Here is a 23,135-nt window from a genome sequence, read left to right as displayed (position 1 = left end):
GGGTTCTGCCTGTATTGATGCAGAGACGTGCTGTGTTTCTGCTCAACTTCTCACTTCCATCGTCAGCACCATGCAGGGAGGGAACAAGTCTTGTTTGCCTCTTCCCTTCCTCCTGGGGATGTGCATCTCGGAGGTATCTGCATGCAGCACCACTCTGGACAGTTATGCATGCCCTCAGCATGAAGGATGCTTATGGAACAAGGGTCAGGCTAGGCTTCAGGACCATAGTTTCATCTCCTGAAACAGAGGTGTATTTTCACCTGCGGCAGGAGAGCTCCTTTCTTCCCTGCCACTGATGGGGCACTTGCCCATGGGCAAGCAGAGTGGAGGGACTGGGAGCTGCTGGCTTGCAGGAAGTGCCAGGGTAGACAGTGCAGGATGCTCCACTTGTTGAGGATCTGTAAAACGTCGGGGTAATGAGGAATTAGGCATTTGCTATGTGGCACCGTGGAGGGGAGATGGTGGAGGAGTGCCCTTCCGTCCCACAGGCTGGGTGCAGAGTATGGAGAGAGGGAGCGATGGGAGTGGTGAGAGAGGGTTGTGGCTGTGAGGCCATGGCAGATCCTTGTGGGTGTTGATTTTAGGGTACCCAGCCACTGGGCTTCCTGGGTGCCGGTGAGCTGGGCTGCACCCCTTCATGTTCATGGCTCAGCAGTAGCTGCAAGGGTGCACCTTGACCCTGGAGGAGGGTGTGTTCTCAGAGAAAGCTGGGGATAGGAAAGCTGGTGGCTGAGAAGAGCAACAGGCAGAGGCTTGGTGACAGGGCATGTGGCTTGACGCAGAAGCGGACAGTCTCTATGGGGCTGGCAGTGCGCCTGGCACTGCCTCTGCAGTGTGTGCGTACTGGGAGGAGGTTTCCAGTGGCTGGGTGCCTGCGCTACAGCGTGTGCAGTGTGTGTCTCTGCAATGCAGGGGGGCAGTACTTCTGTCACTGCCTCTGCAGCGGGTGGGGTGGACACTGGTGCTGGGTGGGCAGCGCGGGGCTGTCCCTGCAGGCAGGGTGGGCACCCAGTGTGTGTGTGCAGTGTCCCAGTTTGGAGTGGTAGGGAATGGTGGAACAGTGTGTCTGCAGTGAGTGAAGGGAACAGTATTTGCTGGTGCAGGGTGTGGGGTTGCCTAGTGACTGCAGCAGAGGGGAGATGCTGTGCCTACCATTGCAGTGTTGCTGGGGCTGTGCAGTGCCGCTGCTCTGCGGGGAGGCACGGGGTCTGCCCTGCGGGGTCTGCCTGCAGTGCAGTGCAAGGTGGGCGGTGAGTCAGTGTCCCCCTAACACGGAGCTGGGCAGTACCCCTCTGTCTGAGAGGGGCACAGGGGGATGGCAGTGCCCCGCATGCAGTGCAGGCTGGATGGTGCACGGGGCTTCAGCATCCCTGCAGTGCTGGATGGGTGGTGCCTTCGTATCTCGCAGTGGGAGGCTGGCAGTGCTGCTGTGTCGGCAGTGCAGGGAGGGCAGTGCTGCTCTGTCCCTGCAATGGCAGTGCCCTGTGTCCCTGCAGTGATTGGATGGGTGTTACTCCGGCAGCACAGGCAGTGCTCTGAATCCCTGCAGTGATGGATGGGAGGTAGCTCTGTATCCTGGCAGTGCCCCATGTCCCTGCAGTCCTGGATGGGTGGCATCCCTGTGCTGCCTTGTGTTCCTGCAGGGCTGGGTGGGTGGCAGCCCTGTATCCCTGCAGAGCAGGCAGAGCCCCTGCCCCCCTTTTGGTGCTCCTGTTTCTGCAGTGCTGGCAGATGCATGCAGTGCCTCTGTGTCCCTGCCGTGCGTGGCAGGCAGTGCCCCTGCAGTGCGTGACACACAATGCTCCTGTGTTTCTGTGGTGAGAAGCTGTCTCTGAGCCTGGCTGGCTCCCATTGGGTCGCTGACAGCAGGCTGTGTGCAGTCCACCCTGTTAGTGTGCTTCCTTGGGTCTAATTACAGTTTGCATGGTGACAAAGAGGGTGGACAGTGGCAGGAGTGGCTTCCTGCAAGTGAGAGGAAGCCAGGGCCGAGGTTTCAATGACTGGGTTGCTCACTCAAGCAGAGCGTTGCAGGCACTTTGCAAGCTGGGACTGGTCCTCCTGGGCACTTGCTTGCGGAGGCTGCCAGGAAACCACGGCTGGGGCCAGTTCTGCCAGGTGAGCCCCTGAAGCCCCATCCTTTTGGGGGGCTGCTTTGGGACCATGTGCAGCCCTGCATGGCACAGGGGATGGACCAAAAAGGATGCACCAGGGAAGTGGGCTGGAGCAGAGTGGTCCTGGGGGCCTGGGGCTGCCTAACCTCCAGTGTCTGTGTCTCCTTGCAGCTCCCCTGCAGCGCAGGATGAAACAGCTGGCATCCTGCATGGGCCTGTGGCTCCTCTTGCAGCTCCCTGCCCTGGTCTCTGGGACACGTGTGGTCTACAAAGTGCAGGAGGAGCAACCTCCCAACACCCTCATAGGGAGCCTGGCCTCCGACTATGGCTTCCCAGATGTGGGGCACCTCTACAAGCTGGAGGTGGGGGCCCCGTACCTACGTGTGGACGGCAAAACTGGGGACATCTACACCACAGAGACCTCCATTGACCGGGAGAGCTTGCGTGAGTGCCAGCACCTCCTGCCTGGAGAGCCCTGCTTCCTGGAGTTTGAAGTGTCCATCACTGACCTGATCTTGAACAGCAGCCCGCGCCTGCTTGAGGGTCAGATAGAGGTGCTTGATATCAATGACAACACCCCCAACTTTGCCTCACCTGTTCTCACCCTCTCCATCCCTGAAAACACCAACATTGGGGCACTCTTCCCCATCCCCTTAGCCATGGACCGGGACTCAGGCCCCAACGGTGTTGCCTCCTATGAGCTGACGGCTGGTCCGGAGGCACAGGAGCTCTTTGGACTGCAGGTGGCGGAGGATCAGGATGAGAAGCAGCCGCAACTGATTGTCATGGGGAACCTGGACCGGGAGCAGTGGGACTCCTATGATCTGACCATCAAGGTGCAGGATGGAGGCAACCCGCCACGGGCAAGCAGCGCCCTGCTTCGCATCACCATCCTGGACATGAACGACAATGCACCTAAGTTCGAGAAGGCTCTGTATGAAGCGGAGCTCTCTGAAAACAGCCCTGTGGGGCACTCTGTCCTTCAGGTGAGTGTGTGGGCTTTCTTCTCCTCCCCATCTCTCTTACCTGGCTGCAACAGGGACAACGGGGGAGCATTTATACGGCCACTTGCCACAGTTCCTCAAGGGAGGAGTGAGCCCAGAAGGGTTGCAAGGCATAGGACCCCACAGTGTCACCTGGGGCCAGCAGGCAGGCAGGTCCCAGGGACATCACATCTGCTAAAACAATGTTGGAAAGGATAGGTGGGAAGGTGCAGCCAGATCAGGGGCTGCAGGACATGACTGTGGGGTGGCAGCAGGGCTGGCGGGTACATGGGAGCAAGGCTCTGGGTTATGGAGAGGGCGGGGACCCGAGGTCCACGGGGAGTCTGGCTTCATGCCAGGCCAGTCTCAATGCTGCCCGCAGACAAGACATAGACCCTTTCATAAGTTGCATTCCCTTGGCCGCTCCATGGAAACTCAGGCTTGCACAGGAGATGGGGGGCAGGCAGCATCCCTGCTGCCTGTCTAGGGGGGCTGCCCATGACTCTGGGGGTGCCTTGGTGTCTGCAGGGGCCAGGGGCTCTGCCCCATCTTGGGCAGCAGTGCAAACTGGCCCGCAGAGCCCAAGGGGATGGATCTTGGTGGATTTGGCTTGGAGGGGGCATTGAGATGATAGTAGCCGACATCTGTTTATCTGCAGCTGCCATCTTAATAAGCGGTGCGCAGCCAGCTCTCATCTGCTTGCTAATTCTGATGTGAAATTTTTAAGAATTCATTTTTCACTGTTAAAAGAATGGAAGTTGGAAGCAGATAAGGGAGCTGCATGGCCGGGAGGAGAATGGGCTGAGACGCCGATGCTGCCATTGCTCAGCTTTTATCTTTCAGGGGGAAAATGACTTCCGCCTTTTTTGTGAGTGGAGGTAAAAGGTGGAATTTACATTTAACAACTTTCGTTCTCCATCCAAATCTGCTGAGCAAGATAACGGCGGAGCAGCAAATGGTGCAGAGAAGAGGCTGCTCGGAGAGCCGATTAGGGAGGCAAATGTTAGACAAACCTCATCTTCTTTAGAAAGCAAATAATAGGCGTAGAGGCAGGTTTATGTGAATGAAGAACTCCTGATGGGTGGGCAGGGATGGCTGGTGCTGTGCAGAGCTTAGGCAGCCCTGGTCCCCTCTTGGATGCATCCCTGAATGCCGGGATGGAGCTGCTGCAGCTCCACAAATCCTCAGCTCCCACTTCCTCATCCTCACCTCAGCCAGGCAGCTGCTGCAACTTCTCCTTGGGGAGGGTTTTGTGGAGCAGGAACAGCCAGAGGCTTCCCTCCCTGCTGCTGCCTGGGTCGCAGCGGCAAGTGTTCCTGGAGGATTCCCTGCATGCCGGAGCTGGCCGGGACAGGAGTGGGGCCAACCGGCCCAGCCAGTTTTGCTGGAAGAGCAAAGAAAAGCCTCTGTGCCAGAGGGCCGCTCCCAGCTGCTCTGCTGGTCTCAGGCTCTTTGCCCCATAGTCTTGGCCCCAGAAGAGGAAATCCTGGTTTTTCCCCCCAAGCTGTACCCAGAGGAGTCTATGATGGGCAGCGTGGCAGTTTGTGGAGGGGCTCTCGCTGCCTTGCCCTCCTGCTCACCGTTTCTCCCTCCATCCCACAGGTGAAAGCCAACGACTCAGACCAGGGTGCCAACGCTGAAATTGAGTACTCCTTCCACCAAGCCTCAGACATGGTGCGTCGGCTGCTGCGCCTGGACCGCGCCACGGGGCTCATCACTGTGCAGGGGCCCATTGACCGTGAGGACGTCAACATCCTCAAGTTCTCTGTCATGGCCAAAGACAAGGGGGCCAACCCCAAGAGCGCCCGTACCCAGGTGGTGGTCACCATCAAGGACATGAATGACAATGCACCCTCCATAGAGATTCGGGGCATTGGGCTTGTCACCCACCAGGATGGCATGGCAAACATCTCGGAGGATGTGCCAGTAGAGACAGCAGTGGCTCTGGTGCAGGTGTCCGACCGAGATGAAGGTGAAAATGCTGTGGTGACGTGTGTGGTGGCTGGTGACGTCCCATTCCAGCTGCGGCAGGCTAGTGAAACAGGGAGTGACAGCAAGAAGAAATACTTCCTACAGACCACCACGCCACTGGACTACGAGTCAGTGAAGGACTACACTATTGAGATTGTAGCAGTGGACTCGGGGAACCCGCCCCTCTCCAGCACCAACTCTTTGAAGGTGCAGGTGGTGGACGTGAATGACAATGCTCCTGTCTTCAGCCAGAGCTTCACCGAGGTGGCATTCCCTGAGAACAATGAGCCTGATGACCTGGTGATGGAGGTGAGTGCCAGCGACGCTGACAGTGGCTCCAATGCCAAGCTAGTTTACTCCCTGGTGACGGACCCCTCCTCCAAGGGCTCCTTCACCATTGACCCTGACTCTGGGGAGATCCGGGTGAAGGCCGTGCTGGACCGAGAGCAGCGGGAGCGCTATGAGTTTTTGGTGGTGGCGGCAGACAAGGGCAGCCCCAGCCTCAAGGGCACAGCATCTGTGGCCATCAACGTCATGGACAGGAATGACAATGACCCCAAGTTCATGCTGAGTGGCTACAACTTCTCAGTGATGGAGAACATGCCGCCCCTCAGCCCTGTGGGCATGGTGACGGTGATCGATGCTGACAAAGGAGAAAACGCCCGCATTCAGCTGTCAGTGGAACAAGACAATGGGGATTTTGTCATCCAAAATGGCACTGGCACCATCCTCTCCAGCATCTCTTTTGACCGGGAGCAGCAGAGCACATACACTTTCCGACTCAAGGCAGTAGATGGTGGGGATCCTCCCAGGTCTGCCTATGTGGGGGTGACCATCAACGTCTTGGATGAGAATGATAATGCTCCCTTCATCACTTCACCCTCCAATGCTACCTACAAACACATCCTGCCCCACACCAGCCCTGGCCAGCAGGTGAGCAAGGTCAAGGCGGAGGACATTGACTCTGGTGTCAATGCAGAGCTGACCTACAGCATCACAGGAGGCAACCCCTTCGAGCTCTTCCAGATCTCCCCGCACAGTGGAGACATCACCCTGGAGAAGGAGATCCTGCGCAAGCACCATGGCCTGCACCGCTTGGTAGTGCGTGTCAATGACAAGGGCAAGCCTTCACGTCACGGCACAGCACTGGTGCACTTCTATGTCAACGAGACACTGGCCAACCGCACACTGCTGGACACACTGGTGGGGCACAGCCTGGACACACCACTCGACATAGACATTGCCGGAGACCCCGAATATGAGCGCAGCAAGCAGCGAAGCAACATCCTCTTTGGAGTCATCGCTGGCATTGTGGCCGTCACCCTGGTCATCGTGCTGGTCGTCCTGGTGCGCTACTGCCGGCAGCGGGAGGCCAAGAGCGGCTACCAGGCAGGCAAGAAGGAGACCAAGGACCTGTATGCACCCAAGCAGGCCAGCAAGAGCGGTAAGAGCAAGAGCAAGGTGAAGAAGAGCAAGTCTCCGAAGCCGCCCAAGCCCACGGAGGATGAGGAGGAGACGGGGCTGCAGAAATCACTCAAGTTCAACCTCATGAATGACTCTGTCAGCGACAGCCCCCGAATCCACCTGCCCCTCAACTACCCGCCGGGCAGCCCAGACCTGGGTCGCCACTACCGCTCCAACTCACCGCTGCCCTCCATCCAGCTGCAGCCTCAGTCGCCCTCTGCCTCCAAGAAGCACCAAGTGGTGCAGGACCTGCCAGCCACTAACACCTTTGTTGGCACCGGGGACAACAACTCAACGGGCTCCGAGCAGTACTCGGACTACAGCTACCGCACCAATCCCCAGAAATACACCAATAAGCAGGTAGGAGAGCTCATCCTGAGGCCGGCAGCGGCCCCCCCCCTGCACCGGGGAGCCATCTGGACAGAGGTGTGGGAGTGAGCGTGGACTGGCCCCCAGCCCTGCATGTGTGACCTGGGGGCTGGCAGAGGACTGCCCCGGAGCCGAGCCACGGAGCCTGGTTGTGGGGTGGGGAGGGGATGGGACGGGGGTTGGGGGGAGACCAAAAACTGTTGGAGCCCTTGCCAGAGCGCCCGGGGCTGGGTCCTGGTGGCGCTGCCTGGGTGATGGTGATACGAAGGGCGCTGCATGCGTGTGCCTCTGCATGTGGAGCTCCGGGGAGGGAATCCCACCCACCTGGGTCCCTTTTGGGGACTGGCTTTAAGAGCACTGAGGAGGAGGGCAATGCCCACCCTCCCATCCATCCCTCTACTTTGTGGGGAGGAGAGACTGGTGCAGCTCCTGGTGCAGCTCTGGGCAGCTAGTTTCCAGCAAAGGTCCTAGCCTTGCTGTTGCCAGCCCAGCTCTCCTGGTGCTCACCATCCCTGTGCAAAGCCGCCTGAAAAGGAGTTTTGCACGCACTGTGGCTGCCCATGCAGGTGGAGCTGGGTGGAGGAGCAAAGCTCTGCCTTTTCCCAGGCTCAGACTCTGGCTTCCCCCAGGCTTGGGCCCTCTGCCATAGCCAGCACGGTGGAAACTGGGCTTCCCTTAGCGTGAGCATCAGGCCCAGAGCTGCGGGAGCCATGCTGCAGCCACTGTGGAGAGGGAGAGCGGATCCCAGTGGCCGGGGCGCTTCCCCCAGGTGGCACGGGACCGGCTGTGAGCCGGGGCTGGGGCTGGGTTCTCATGCTCGGGCTGGAGGAGCGGGGCACTGGGGTCTCTGCTGCGTGCTGTGGTCAGGTCACTGCTCATGGTCTAGCTGGGGGTTTCTGCTGTGCGCAGGGCAAGGCAGAGGCAGGTCTTGGCTGTGGACTGGGAAGGGCTGCTCGCTAGTGTGCACTGGAGCTTGGAGGTGTCCCAGGAGGTTGTGGGATGAGCCCAGAGCTTGCAGGACCCTCTTTCCTTCGGCTGTCTGGCCAGTTAGCTTGCACCACGTTTCTGCTTTGGCGCCTGTCGGGTCTATCCTTAACTAGCTAGGGAGGGAGAGGGGGGACAAGTGCCTGTGGCTTTGCCTTCTTCCTGGGGCCCCATGGGTAAGGACCACCAACTTCCGCACCGTGCTGTACCCTCTGCGCCCTGTGGAGACCCCTGCTCCCTTCTTTGTATCCCGGTGAGCGGCAGGCTGGGCTCCTGCCGTGGGGCTGGGCTCAGCTGCCCTGTTGGATTTGACTTCAATAAAGTTTTCTATTTTTGACCAGTTGTGCCTTATTTTCCCTGATGCCCCTGAAGATGCTCTTGCTCCCAGCAATTCCCAGGCATATTTTCGACGTCCTTGGCCATTGGAGCACCCAGGTCCTGCAGCAGCCAGAAGCGATGCTCACACGGGCCAGCCATCTCCACAAGCCCTCCACTGTGCCCCAGCGTGGCCAGTCCAGAGGTCTCATGGTACTGACCACTTTCCCCAGATTGACATCTTCCATCTCCAGCCACTGCCTGGCCCTCTGAGGAGACAGCTTCCTCCAGGACATGGTTCAAAACATGCATGTACCTATGCACATACATGTACATGTGTGGACGTGGAGGCAGTCTGAGCCATAGACCAGCCAGCCCAGCTTTCTTCCACCCCAACATCCCCCTGCATATCTTCTCCTGGTTCACCCCCACATCCTTTTGAGACCCACCCATGTCCCAAGCCAGCACATGGAGGAACAGATATCCTGGCTGCGCGGTGCCTGGCTAGCATGACCCAAATCCTGTCAGCAAGGGCTGGAAGATGCCTCTCACCCGCCGCAGTGCTGAAATGAGGATGCATGCGGTTGCAGATGGAGCCTTGTGTGTCAGCAGCGCTGGGTAGAAACACCCGAAGCAAGGTGCTCCCCCCAACCCAGGATGTGATGGGCACCCTTGCAGCAAAGGAGAGGTCCTCCCAGGGAGGCTTGCTTGTGGCAGTGGGGCTGGGGGAAGGCAATGGAACCAGGCAGCCATACTCCCAGCAAAGATGGCTCAGCCTCTCCTGCCAGGCAGGTGGGGGGTGATGCTGCTGCCATGGGGCTTGCTCAGGCTCATGTCTCCAGCAGGCTGGAGAGAGGATGGGTCCTGGCAGGCTGGAGCAGTGTAGCATCCCTTCCCCAGGCCCTGGATGGGGCCATCCTGTACCCCCTCCCTCCAGCCAAACATCACATCTCAGGGCCCCCCCTGAGAGAAAGAGAAAATCTTTCTCATGATTTTTCTTTGGGGGAAAACTGGGGCAGACATCCCTGCCGTCACACCAGCTTCACCTATTCCCCAGGGGCTCCAGCTGGCCTCACCAGGCTGCTGGAGGAGAGGAGCTCTGGCGCTGGGAGAGATTAGATTATCTGGGGAAACCAGTGGTTCTGGCTTCGGTGGTTTCAGCCCTGTGCCAGCCTTGGCTCTCACAGCCTCCTAGTTTGTTTTGCTAACAGCGTAAGGTTTTATCTTGAACCATCCAGGAAGTGTCTGGGCCTCCTAGGCAGGCAGGGCTGGGACCTGCGGGGAGATGCGATGGCTGCAGAGGAGGAAAGGAGACACCAGCAACCACCTAAATAAGTAGTCCCTGCAGGGCTGGGCAGGGCAGTCTGGGGGCTTGGCTCAGCGCTGCTATCTGCTTCCCTTTGGGAACTTTCTGAAAGAAGTTTCCCTTCTTTCCTTGTCCTCGGCAGCTCTTTGATGAACCCCGGGGCGAGAACACAGCCTCCCAGATGCTGGTGTGGGGAGTGTCTCTTTCTTCTGCCCGTCTCCCAGGCTCCATGCTTTGGGCCCTTTCGATACCAGAGGGGGCTATGCTCCATCCTTTCCTGGCTGCAAAGCTGAAGACCGCCCCAGGTCCTCACAGAGCCCCCTACCATCTGAGAAGCTGGCTGGAGTGGTGTTAACTTCAGCATGTTACTGCGAGCTCAGCAGAGGTGCCTGCACCTGCCTGCAGGCTCAGGAGCACGGTGCAGTATTAATTACTCTCTGCAGGGTGGGGATAAGAGGAATATTGTAACTGTAATGGACAGAAATGAAATTGTCTTGTTTTAGAATTTAGCTTAGAGTCTTCATAAATTGCAGGTTTAGGTGTTGGCAGATGTCTGGGAAAGTCCCCTACTGTCCTGGGTCAGTGGATTTTCTCAAGGTCGTTCATGTGGAGTGAGCTGATAAATGGATCCAGCAATGAGCTGCAGATGGAGCTGAGAGTTCATGGGGGACCTGCCCTGTTTTTCCCCAGTTTCAGAAAGGCATTGTGCTGGGAGCAGTTCCCAGGCACTGCAAATCAGCTCCTGCTCCCAGGATCAATTGGATTTCGTTCAGATTTGGCTCTGGTGTGCGGAGACCAAATGAAGGAGAGTGTCGGTGAGGTCCCAGAGGCTGTAGTGTGGGGGCCTGAGCCCTAGCTGTGCAGGGAAGGATGACTGGGTTCTGCAAAACTGTGAATCCACAGCGGCTTGTGACCATCAGTGGCGTGCTTGTGGAGGTGGGGGAGCACAAGAGGGGGCGAGGAGTGGGTTGTACACTGTGCTGGCTTCTGGGCTGTCGGTGAGGATGCTGAGAGCCCTGTGAACAAGGCAGGAATGTGCAGTGGCTCCTGGCAGGTCTGTGCTGGGGGACTTTGGTTTATGGCAGGGAGGGGTGCCTAAGCTTGGGGGAGCACCATGGGGCATTTGGGACCTCAAAATGAAGAGTTTCAGCCATGAGGGATGAACAACCCCATGGTACAGTCTGGTGTGTACAGCCAGAGACAGTGTGGGTGTGCGCAGGCTGTGCTGTGGAGGGAGGTGACAGTGGGGTGTGCTCAGCCTGCGTGCCCTGTGTGGGAGTTGACAGCAGGGCTCTCACGGCCCTTGCTCCACAGAGGGGTGGCACAGAGGGGTGCATGGTCTCGGTGGTGGGGCGTGGCAGAGGCATGTGTACAGGTTGTGCGCTGAGGGTAGGTGATGCAGGGAGTGCAGCCTGTGTCTCCTGTGGGAGGAGGTGGCACAGGGAGGTGCAACTTCTGTCCCCAGGGGAGGTGGCAGCACAGCCTGTGCTGCAGGCGGAGTGGGCATGAGGGGTACACAGCTGGTACCACAGGGAGAAGTGGCACAGGGCTATGCACAAGCTGTACTGTGTGGAGTGGTGGCAGCGGGGTGTACACAGCCTGTATGCGGTGGGAGGTGACACTGGAGTGTACCTAACATCCAGCCTTGGGCAAGTGACCACTCCTGTTAGTGTGTCTGCAAAGAGGCAGTGGTGCTTAATGTCCCTATCCCATCAAGGAGAGCATTGGTTCTCCCCTGCCTGACAGTCCCCGGCTGCACCAGCACTTGGGACCTTGTACTTTGCACCCTTGAAGGCTCATCCAGCCTGTGCTACCCGCCCGGGGCTCCTCACATCAGGCTGGGCTGCCTGGGTGTCTGGCAGCTCTGGCTAGTTCTCCTCTTTCCACCCTGTGAGCCAGATGCTGCTCATTCCTCCTTGCCCTCCTCTTCCTCTCACTTCTCAGACCCCCAGGCTCTCTCCCCTGCTTGATGCCCTTGCAGCCAGTGTTGGTCTGCGGTGAACACAGGCTTCCCTAGCCTGCATGTGTGGGACTTCTTCCCACCTCACCCCCCTCGTTTCTTTCTCAGTTGTGTCTGCTCCCTCTCTGTCCCTGTCTTCTGATGTCTCCCCCTGCTCTGCTGGGGCAGTGACACCCGCCCCCCCTGCTCCCTGTCACTTTTCCCTCCCCATTGGTCTCTCCTGACCGGCTGTCTGCTGGCCCCGGTACACAGGGATGCTGAGCCCTCTGCAGCGCAGGGCCAAGTCCCCGGCTGGCTCTGACAGCCGAGCTGTGGATCCTCTGTGCGATGAAAGCGTTGGCTGTGTGGGCAGCCGCCTGGTCCAAGCCGCACTGATTGATATTCCCAGCACTGCTCTGCCCGCTCGGCCGGGCTCTCAGCTGCAGTGCTGTTCCCTGTGAGCACAGACCAGCCTGGAGCAGGGCCCAGCCCTGCAGCCTGCTTAATCAGTCACCCAAATCCTGAGGCAAAACCTGATGATGCCACAGGGTGTGTCCCTGGGCACCTTGTGGTCCCTCCGCCAGGGAGCAGCCAGGAGGCTGTGGTGGGGTGAAGGGCGGAGGGTGGGATGCAGCTGAAGGGGGTGGAGGGTGGGGTGCACCCAGGTGAGGACAGAGCTGGGATGTTCTGGGACGGGATGGAGAGGAAGCTGGGGTAATGAGAGGGTGGATGATGTAGGGCAGGATGGGGTGGGGTGGTGGCAGGGGAGAGCGAGAGCTAAAGGATGTGTTGGAGGGAAGGGGCACAGAGCAGCTCTGCCCCTGGGAACTGTGTCAGCTCAAGGTGGGGAGGGCAGCCCTAGGAGGGCGTGGGGCAGCAGCAAAGAGGTGGATGCTGAGCGCCTGTGTCTCCACAGCTGGTGTCCACCCAGGACCACTGGAGTGAATCATGAGCAAGAGCCTGGCAGCTGTGCACAGACTGACTCATGTGGGGCTGTGCTGGGGTGGGTGGCAAAGAGGAGGAGCTCCCCTTCATGGTTTGTGGGATGATGGACATTCAGCCCCTGCAGTACCCTGCCAAATCTCTTACCAGCATGTTCATTTGAATGCTGCCCCTGGAGCTGAGCCCTGTGCCAAGCCCAAAGCACTTTTCCCCCCCTCCACCCTCCATCCCCACACATACCTGTTGCATGAGAGCACCTGCCCATGAAACCCCAGGCACAACCCATCTCTGTGGAAGAGCTCTGCTCCTATGTACTGACCTGCAAGCCCTTCCATCCAAGCTGCAGTTACACAACCCAAGCTCTGCTCTTGGGAGAAACCAAGATGGTCAATATAGATTACTCCAAAAGGGGCTCTTCCCACAGTCCCCTGCTCCTTCAGTGCCCCAAGAAGCACAGTCTGCTCGCCTGAGGCAGAGAAGGATTGAAAGGGGGTGAGGAGGAGCCTGTCTGCAGGGGCATGTGCCACCTCTGGCACCTTGGTCACGCTCTTCTCACCTCTGACACTGGCTTTAACATCCATCGGTCCAATCTGTATGAAGCTTGGTCTTGGTTTCACCTCTGGGAGCCAGGGTCTCTTGCGACTCAGACCCGCTCAGCCTCCGCCCCATTAGGTCCCCTGTTGATCTTGTCTTCTCTCTGACTTTCTGGACTTTTATGGAGGTCTTAGTCTGCAGCCTTGAGGACCTTCTTTTCACTTCCCACCAGTAGTATAGGCTTCTTTTCCTAGTGGCTTTCCCAAGGGTTGAGAGCACAAGAGGAAGAGGTCACACAAAGGAACAGAAAGAAAACAATTCCTCAAGATCCCTTAAAAATATCTCTTGACTGTTTTGCAGCAATGTCTTCCTGTGCTGTAATCTGTTTACTGCCTCAGTTCTTCAGATGCTCACAGGAAAGAGTGGGTGGGAGAGTAGGTTTGTGGCAGTGGCCTGCTAGGAGGGCAGGAGAAAGCCCATATGTTATCTCATCGTTTACATCCATTTTGGCATTCACAGCAATGCCTTGTGGATCCTGCCCAAAGATCCTAAAGACGACCCTGCCCTGGGAGGTAAACATCCTTCAGAGCACCTCTTCACTTGCAAAATACCTGCCTCCTGATCCACTATCTAAAGATGGCATGGCTGGGCAGCTGCTGATCTTGGCAGGTTTCATCAAAGCTGTCTTTAGAGCCATCATGTTGGGAGGGCAGCGCATCACCTCCTCTCCCTTGGAACTGATCCTGCTCTGCAGCGAAGCTGTCGGAGCAGAGTGCCCTGATTCAGCTCCTCTGAGACATCTCTAAAGGCCTGAAAAACCTGAAAGCCTGGAGCTATTTAGCTCCCACATGGCTGGGTTCTCACATGCTCCAAACTCCCTGATGCTCCTGAGCAGCTGCAAAGCTGCTGCCAGGGAGACTGACAGTTATTCATCCCTGCTGGGGGGGGAACTTCTTGTCTGAGCTCAGGACTGAGTTCGTGCTCTAAATGTCTTGCTGATGTAGTCTGATGTTCCTCTTACACTAATCTGTTAATCTTTCTGCTTCTTCATCAAAAGCACTCAAGCCCAGCAGAAAGCAAAATCAGTATTTCAGATGTTTGAAGAGCCCTTCGTTATCATTCAGGCTGGGCAAGACCTTTTGGGGTGTTGTGATTCAAGACTCTGGGAGTGCCTGAAGGAGTTTGGGCTGTTTTTTCTAAGGATTTAAAGTAGATCATAGCTTACTAGGGACTCTCGGGATGTGATGCCTAGAGAAGAGAGCTCAGAAACCTCTAACGCTCAGGTAATTTTTTTGAGCCACGATCTGCAAAGTCTGGCCCAAGGACTTGACAGCTCACCCAGAATTTGAGGGCAAGGTAAAAGCAAGCTGTCCTCAGCTCCTTCGTACTGGGGGGCTTGTGCCAGTAAGAGTAGTAAAGCTAGACCCGTGCAGGCAAGATGGGTGGCCTTAACAATATTGCTTACAATATTACTTGCCTTACCTGTTTGATCTCTCCAAATGAAGGCTTGTCTTACCCAGTCCCATCATTCATCATTAGGTGCGGGTTGGTTGCAGACCACTAAAGTGAAGGCTCTGCCAATGGCTAGAGCGTGTTGGTGCACAGACTCCTGGAATAGACACTTGACCAATTCTGTGACCAAGCAGGAAAAGCTTCTACCCTTTGCCTATGGAAATGGAGGTGGTTAGAAAACAGAGGAAAATTTTCAATTTAAAAAAAACAACCTGCAAAAAAAGATAATTTTTTCCCCTAATTTGGCTCAAGTCAATCAACGGATATAGAGGTATAAATATATATATATTTCCTAGTAATTTCTAAAGCTGTGATTCTGACTGACCTTTTTGAATTTAGCTTTGTAATTAATACTTGGCTTGAATTCTGAAGGGAAAGTTCCCTTTGCAAGAGCATTTTTTTCATTTTTACATGTCAGCAAAGATATCCCTCCTGCCCCAACTTTGAAACAAGAAACTCACTTGAAAAATTATCTGATTTTAACAAATTGACGTTTTTTTCATGCAAGTCTTCCCTTGAAGCATTTGTGGTTATGTCTCTTTTTTTAGAGTCCCGAGTCTATGGCTTGGGACCACCTGCTTTCCCCAGAGCTTTCAGTACTATCTGTCAGCTCTGCTGGGTGCAACTGGGAGCCAGATTAGCTCATTATTTTCCCAGCATTATTTTCCCACTCTACAGCTGTTGGATTCCTCGAGGGCTTTATTCAAGTGTTGCTCCCAGTCCTGGAACCTTTTCCTCCCTGGGATTTTCAGATGGTTTTAACGTGATTATGAGACCTCCTTCTGTGTCCCGAGCAATTTCCGCTGTGCACCAACTATCTACAAAATGGCTCTATTATCAGCTTGAAGGTGATAGACATTTCAGGACACCATGGTCAGTCCAATTTAGACATTATTCCGTAAAGATTATGACCCCTTTAGATTTTATGACTCCTCAGATGATTTATTTCCATATTTTCCTTTCCAGTCTTCGTTTCAACCAAAGAAAAGCCAAATTGCACATCCTTGATGGGCTCAGAGCTCTGATAGGCTGAGAGGTTAGGCAATCTCTGTCCTGAGGCTGTCTAAATGGGTTTCTAATTGCGTTAGATCTTGCTATGACTTAGATAAATTCGATCTGACCAGGCAGGTTGGCACGGGGCTTTGGCGGCTTCTTTAAGCAGCATGCAAATTTCAGGAGGCTTCAGGGCACCTGTGTGGAGTCAGCCCACATTTTACCCAGATTTATTCATTAAATGGTGCCTTGGGATCTGATGTCCATTTTAGGATGGCTGTTCTGCTATCATTATTTCAGCAGGACTTGTGGCACCTCTTTTCTGACTGCAAGGTCAGCACCTGCTAATTGTCAGCAATGGAAGCCATGCGAACAGCCACTTAGAAGGGTGAGCAGTTGCTTTTCAGATAATCCCAAAGTAATACCTGGTTTTGGGAGGTGTAATTCACATGAATTCCTGTGAGTCTTTCCTCCAGTTGTGGATTCCTTCTGCAGCTTCATTTGCCAACAGCGAAGGAGCTGAAGGGTTGTTGGGAACAGCCCTGACTTCAGACACCGGGGATGGACACAAGGATTTGTGGGTAGAGCACAGCCGTCAAATGAGATCTCATGAACATCAGGTGGACCAGAACTGTCAGCCCCATTGCTAATGTGCCTTGTGCAACCACAGCATCTGTGATGGAGGTGACCCCAGCAAATCGTCAGACTGGTAGATCAGAAAAGCGGCCCTTTCAGTCTGCTAGTAGTCCTGTTCAGAATAGCCAGTGCTTGTTCGGAGACACCACCTTCCATGACAAAACTTTGGCAAGGCCTGAATGATTTTTGAATGCAGGAGGGGACTTAGCCCTGTGAATAGACCACACCTTTGCTTGAGCTGGGTCCGGTCCGTCTATCTCCATCCTTTGTTTCTGGGACAGCTGGAGCTGCACGCAGGCAGTTGTGCTGTCTGATTGCTCCATCCCTCCTTTGTCCAAAGCAAGCAGAGCCCCTGGGACCTGTTCCCTTGCACTGCACCAGCTCTTTCCTCAATTCCTTTGTGTTGTGCTAAAAGGGGGCAACCCAGTACTGCTGGGAACTGCAGCCCTGGCATGCTTTGGCCCACTTTACAAAGTGACAGTTAGCCCTTGAGACTCTGAAAATCTGGACCTGGAGATGCTGTGGCAGGGCAGAAAGGGACCTCTGGGGCAGACAGAACCCCCAGACCATGAAGGTTACCAGAGGGGCACAGGGGGCAGAAGTGCAGTCCGTGAGGAGTGGAGGGTTACCATGGGTTCTAGGAGGCTGACACCAAGCCAGGGCAGCATTTGCCTTTGCTGCTTGTATGCAAACACTCTCCCTCACTGTGCTGCTCTACCTGGTGCCACATCATGTTGTGAGCTCTTCACATCATGTGCAGGTATGACAGCCCTGGGCATCGGGGTGGGTGCAGGAGGAGTGGGAGATGCCTTTGCAGGCTTTCATCTCCAAAAATCAGTGCAGAGGCTGGATGGTGTGCTGCATGGGAAAGGATGGGAAGAGCTATCTGCTCTGATTCCATCCTCACCCCAGAACACCGGCATAAGCACGTGCTGTTGCTCAGACAAGCCATAAAATGGTCGACTGCTTACAGCCATGAGCTGAGCTTGTGTCCTGTTTCCTAGAGCTAGAGCGTTGCCCTGGATGGTTCTTGGCAATTCAGGTCCAGCTTTCCTTGAGGCTTGCCCTGGTTTCCATGGGCATAATATTCCCCTCAGCCTCCTGCTCCGAAGCTTGTGTTGCATTGCGCTGGAGCTGTACTCATCTGCAGACATGACACTAGCAAATAAAATAATTCCCACATGCAGCAAAGCCTCCATACATGAAAAGCTGGATCTGTGTAGTTTGGAGCATGGTCCCTGGTCTTATCTTTTCATTTTTTCAGTAACCAGGGATGTTGCATAGCTCCAGGTTGGTTTGTAAAAGAGAGGGGTTCATGAATTAATCTGAAGTTGACTGACTCATGTGCTACAATGGCTCCCTTGTCACTTATTTTTATATTCTGGGCATTGGGTCTGACATTGCCTTTCACTTTCAGCCCTGTGAGTTGCTGCATTGTGGTGGCTGTTGGGGAAGCAAGCTCCTTTGGCAGCTGGCTGAAAGGCCGTTGAGGCTTCTGGCATGTGGGGAGGCGCAGGAGCAATTGGAGGCTGCCAGATGAGCCCATTAGCCGCGGATCCTGCTTTTGGATCAGCAGCGAGGTAGTTAACAATTTTGATATTTCCACCACTCCAGCATTACTCGGCGCTTGGGGAAGGGAGGGGGAGCAGGGTGGCTCACCTCTGTGGGGGCTGTTGCACTGCACCATTCCTGTTGGCAGGAAAAGGGTGCCTGGGGTGGATTTTAAGGTTTCCTTTGTGAACAGTGCAATTTCTGGTCTGTCAGATGGGACCGCATCTCCTGCCGCTTGGTCCATGCCTTCTGTGCAGGGGGTGATGCTGCACATTTGCGGGGAGCTGGTGTAGCACCCTGCAGCCCTCTTCCCTCGTAGCACTGCTCTCACTTTGGCTGGGTTTGTTTTCCCCAGGTTTAGCCAGGAGAATCAGCTTGGAGCAGGGTCCAAATGAGAGGTTTGTGATGAAGGGAACAGGCAGGAGGGAGCAGAGTGGGACTGAGAAGGGAGGGGGTCTCCTTAGTCCCCCTCCAGCATCTGTGGGTGAGGACCCTCATGGTAAAGGACATCAGGATAGAGAAGCCCCTTGGCAGGGGCTGGTATTGGGGGGGTTTGGGGTGTGCTGCCAGGACCAGGCAGGCTGGGGAAGGCTGCTGGGGAAAGCCTGAGAGAATTTCTCATTAAAACAAGTCCCTGCTACTGTCAGATGAACCCCAAAACTGGAACCGTGGGTGTGACCCTGACTTCCCCATTGCAGAAAGGCAGTGGCAGAGCTGGCCTGGGTGGAAAGAAGGGCAGCAAAGCTGGTCTGACCTGCCCAGTGTCTGCAGGAGGACAGGCTGCACGTACTCGCACGCTGCAGCTCGCAGAGGACACAGTGGAGCAGGATGCAGTGCGGATCTGTGAAATTGGAAAGGGGTAGAGCGAGAAGCAATTACTCATGTTTTCTCATAACCCTGCAGGTAGGAGAAGTTCAAGGAAAAATTACCAGGCAGCAGATGTAAAACCAAAGGGAAGTGCTTTTTCCATGTAGAGTTCATTGCTGCAGGATGCCATGGAGGCCAGAAGCAGGTGTGGACTCAAAAAGGTGTGAGAGCACTTCACAGAGGATGGGGGTCATTAAACGTATGAGCTACAAACGATTCCTTGCTCAGGAAAAAAACCTGAGCTGCAGTACCACAGAAACCCGCAGGACTTAGCAGGGGACGAATGTTTTCATCAGAGCATACACCGCGGTGTGCTGGGGAAGCCGCCGGGGCCAGTGCTCGCTGCGGAAAGCGGGGGACGGGGGCTCAGCATGCCCCTCTGGTATGCCCGCTGGCACACACGGGTCTCCCCATCAGGAGTATCAGAGCAAGTACTGGGGAGCCCTTGGAAGGAGATTTTTCAGAGCCACAGTTCCTCAGCTAAGAAAATAGACAGCGTTGCCCCAGATCCCATTCTAGTGCAGTGGCAAGGTGGAGACAGCAGTTAGAAATAGAAAAACAGTAAATAGTGGGGGGGGAAAGGGAGGCAGTGTATAGCAATTAGTAGAAATGAGTAGTTATGGAGTGCAGAACATTGACAAGGAAAGCCAAAGACATTGGAGGAAAATCAATTTTGACAAGCCAAACACAATAAGGAGCACTTTAAAAAATGTGCTAGCAAGAGGTGGAATCCAGTAACTGTAATTTCCAAATGGAAATTGCAAAATTGTTAATTATGTAGAAAAATGCAAAAGTATTCAATAAATAGGTCTACTAATTTGGACTGAGACATAACAACATAGAATGCAGTACCTGCCAATGCATTGGTAACCAGCAAAGACATTCAAAATACCATCTCCTTGAAATAGTCATATTTGAAATAATCAAATAAAATAATTTGTGCCAAAGAGTCTTCAAAGGCCTGGAGTAGGAGCTCTCTGATCCAGGGGTGTTAATGGAGCTGGGGACCCCAGGATGGGCTAGGAGGAGTGGGAGAGCAGCTGGAATAGTGATGGGGATGCTGGGTGCAGAGCAGGCTGTCCTCGCCAGCCCCGGGGAACAACTGGATTAATAGCTGAGGCAGGAAACTCAATGATGGAAATAGCATTGACGTCAGTCAATGTGTTTTGATGGGAAGGGATACTGGGCAGTGTCATTACATGACAGGTCCAGCTCTTAAACCTTTCCTTATGCATCTGCTCCTTGCCACTGTGGGGAACAGGATCTGCTCCAGGCATAGCTGTGGGTCTGAAGCAGCAGAACTGGTTGTATGTTGGTGTGAGGTTACAGCATGCAGCTGATCAACTTGGAGTTTGATAAAGATGCTGAGTTAATAATGTGGTGTTGTTGTTGTTGTTATTATTATTATTTAACACTACTCATTATAAGTAAAACACTGTTAGATAGATGAAGATCTGGTTTATCAAGAGCTTAGCAAAGAAAAGCAGTCGCTGGTTGGGAGTCCTCGTGGAATGAGGTTCTCCCGGAGGAGCTCTTCAGCAGCAGTGCTGTGCCCGCTGCCATTCAATGTTGTAATCAACGATCTGGAAGTAAATATAAAATCACCGCTGATAAAATTTGCAGCTGACACGGAGATTGGTGGAGTGGGAGATCATGATGAGGATAGAGCAGTCATGCAGAGCAATCCAGATTGCTTGGTAAACTGGGCCCATTTAAACAAAGTGCATTTTAACAGAGCCAAATGCAAGGCTGTACATTGAGAAATAGGGAATGCTGGTTTATATCCTGGAAAGCACTGACTTTAAAATGGATTTAAGGGTCACACTGCATGAGTAGCTCAGTGTGAGCACTTGCGGTGCTTCCACCAAAGGGCTAATACAGTCCTCAGACGAAAAAAACTGAGAGGCAGGAGGAGAAGCAAGGCTCTGCAGAAAGCCCTGGTGAGATGGCACTAGCAGTTCTGCAGGCATTGCCTCTGCTGAGGAATGGGGGAAAACGGGCAAGTAAAGATGAGGACCACAAAACTGACTTGGTGGCTTGTAGGCTGAGACTTAAGGAACCCAGTTTGTTTAACTTCTTAAAAAAGATTGAGGTGTGCCTTGATGTACAAGCAACTTCTTGTGTAGAAAACACTGCGTGCTGAAAGGCTCTTTAACCTAGCAGAGAAAGGTCAAACAAACCCCAATTTCTGTAAGTCAGTGCCAGACAAATTGTTTCAGTGTCTTTCCCTGACTCCAGAACAAGGCTCTTTGGGTGGAGAGCTTCAGCCAGGCACAAGCTACTAGCACTGCACGGGGTGCAAGGGGGGCACTAACCCCTGCCAGTGCCGTGCTGGGTTGGAGGGGAGTGGGGTTAAATGTGGGTTGCCTTTGCCCTGCAGTGAGGAGAGCCCTTTCAAGGGCTGCCAGGCAGGATCTGACATTTAAAGGAGGTGTTTTTTAGGTAAAACCGATGCTGTTTGGAAGGAGACCACTCAGGGGAGGGATAGTAGCTGTCACAGACTGGGTTTCTGAGGCTGTTTGTATTATTACAGGCACCCCAAGGAGCCCTAGTTGTTTCGGGGTTTTTACAAATGCAGAGAGAAAGCAGAAGCTTCTAGCTAGGGATAAGCTGCAGTGGTGGAGGAAAGCGGTTTCAGGCAGGCAGGCAGGGTGCAGGAGCAAGCTGTGGGACACATTACCTGGCCTGGTGGGCAGACACCTGTGCGGTGGAGGCTGCTGCAGATTTACACAGCGACACAGCCTGCAGAGTGGGCTGGGAGTGACTCTGGAGAGTCATCTGCACACAGCTGTGCTGAGGCAGGGCTGCCCTCACCTCAGCTCCTCCAGACACATGAAGACCTGAGAGGTGCCTGCCTATCCCTTCATGACACACATTGCACCTTCCGCTTTGGCATTCTATCGCACTTGCCTAAATCTAGCACTGTTTTTTTCCATAGCGGCTAACCTCTGTCTTGCCTGCTGCAGCTGAAGGCCATCCCTCTTGCCTGTCCATGGTCAAAAGCAGCAGCTTTCTCTTTGCAGAAGGCTTTTAGGGGCTTGCCTTTGCCACCCTTAGCCTTTTCTTCCCCAGACCAGTTTCTTCAGTCTTTTTATGTTTTGTCATGGCTTCTGACAGCTGTTTCTGTTCCCCTCTGCTGAACTGGTGCACACGTTCTTGAAAGCAGTGGCCAGACTGGACACAGCTCTGCTTCCGAATTCCTGACGAATTCCTGGCTGAGCCCAGCCACAGACAGATCCCAGAGTGACTTAAAGACAAAATGCCTGTTTACGCATCCCAATATAGACGCATTTTTCGGTGAGAGATTGACACGGCTGATGGATAGTCGACCCGTGATCTGCTGTAACCCCCAATCCTTCAGCCAGCCTGCTGCTTGCGCGGTGATTATTTTTCGCAAGTGTGCAAATGTGACAGATATATTCCACATCTGTCATCCAAGCAGTTAATGAAAATACAGGCTAGTGATGGACTCAGGACACAACCAAAGAATTTCATTTGATACATTGTCCTGGCTGAAAGGCCTGTCTTCAGTAATTACTTTCTGAATACAACTTTCCAAATGCCCTGCAGTGGATTGCACTGTATTACCTGAGCAGAGAAGTACTGTGCTCCACCTACACTGTTTTCCTGTTTTACTTATGAGAAAATAATCTAGAATAGTGTCAAAAATCTTCCTAAAGTCAAGATATAACATTTACTGCTCCTCCTCCATCCACAAGGCCTGATGCCTTTTCAAAGGAAGAAGTTCAATGGCTTGACATGTTTGTTTGTGAGAAACCTACAGTGACTGTTACTCATTTTCTTGTTATCTTATAGGTACTTACAAAGAGATCTTTTATCTGTTTCAGTATTTTTCCAGGAACTGAAATTAAGCTAACTGTTTTATAATTCTCTAGCTCTTCTTTTTTCTCATCTTTAGAGACAGGCGCTATTTTAGCTTACTTCCAGTCTTCTGGAAGCTGCCTGATTCTCTACAAATTCTTTAAAAACATATTAAAAAAGAAGAAGAAGAAGAAGAAAAAAAAAAACCCTAACAGCTCTGAAGTTACTTAAATCAGGTCTCTAAGCACCTGGGGTGAATTTAATCAGGTCCAACCAACCTAAAAGCAGCTAGCTCATCTAAATGCTCCCTGTGTGTTCTTACCCTCAGTTAGGCTCAATTCCTTCCCCTTCCTCATCGGTGCTAGCTGTGTGGGATGCCTGATTGCCACTCAGTTTTAGTAAAGACATCAGCAAAAAAGCTTAAATGGTGCGTTGGTTCCTCTCTCTACTGATCACCTTCAGATCCCCATCGAATAGTTCCTTTCTTAGGCTCCTTACTACATTTATGGGTGATTTTGTGTCTTTTGCTTCTTTTGGTGTGTGCGTTTCATTCTCTGCACGCATCAGCCTGCTCTTGCCCTGTGAACTTGTGCTACCCTTTCCACTCCTTGGTAATCACAACAAAGAAGGATTTTATGGAAGGATTTGGAGGAGGATAATGATGTAGCTTAATGGCTGTTTGCAGGGAGCTCCTCCCAAGCACGAGGCAAAGCTGGGGAGAGAAAGTGTGAGGTAGGGTCTCTGAAATGTTTAACAAGCAGACAAAAGGAGCAATGGTGACCCTTGATGCAGAACCTCTTAGGATGAGAGATGGTGTCAGGTGAGAGGCTGGAAGG

At 53.9% G+C, this 23,135-nt stretch overlaps 1 protein-coding gene across 2 annotated transcripts in view; it reads left to right on the top strand.

The window, feature by feature from the left end:
- Window positions 1-23,135, top strand: part of PCDH1 (protocadherin 1) — a 53,141-nt gene that overhangs the window by 3,847 nt on the left and 26,159 nt on the right. For both annotated transcript variants that reach the window (XM_037397103.1, XM_037397104.1), the window contains exons 2-3: window positions 2,283-3,097; window positions 4,697-6,889. In XM_037397103.1, the coding sequence (XP_037253000.1) occupies window positions 2,283-3,097; window positions 4,697-6,889 (3,008 nt within the window). The remainder of the gene's footprint in view (window positions 1-2,282; window positions 3,098-4,696; window positions 6,890-23,135) is intronic.

The sequence above is a fragment of the Falco rusticolus genome, chromosome 8 (assembly GCF_015220075.1).
Source record: "Falco rusticolus isolate bFalRus1 chromosome 8, bFalRus1.pri, whole genome shotgun sequence".
In the NCBI taxonomy this organism is placed as follows: Eukaryota; Metazoa; Chordata; class Aves; order Falconiformes; family Falconidae; genus Falco; species Falco rusticolus.
The sequence above is the reverse complement of the archived record's forward strand: the minus strand, read 5'-3'. Positions and strand labels throughout refer to the sequence as shown.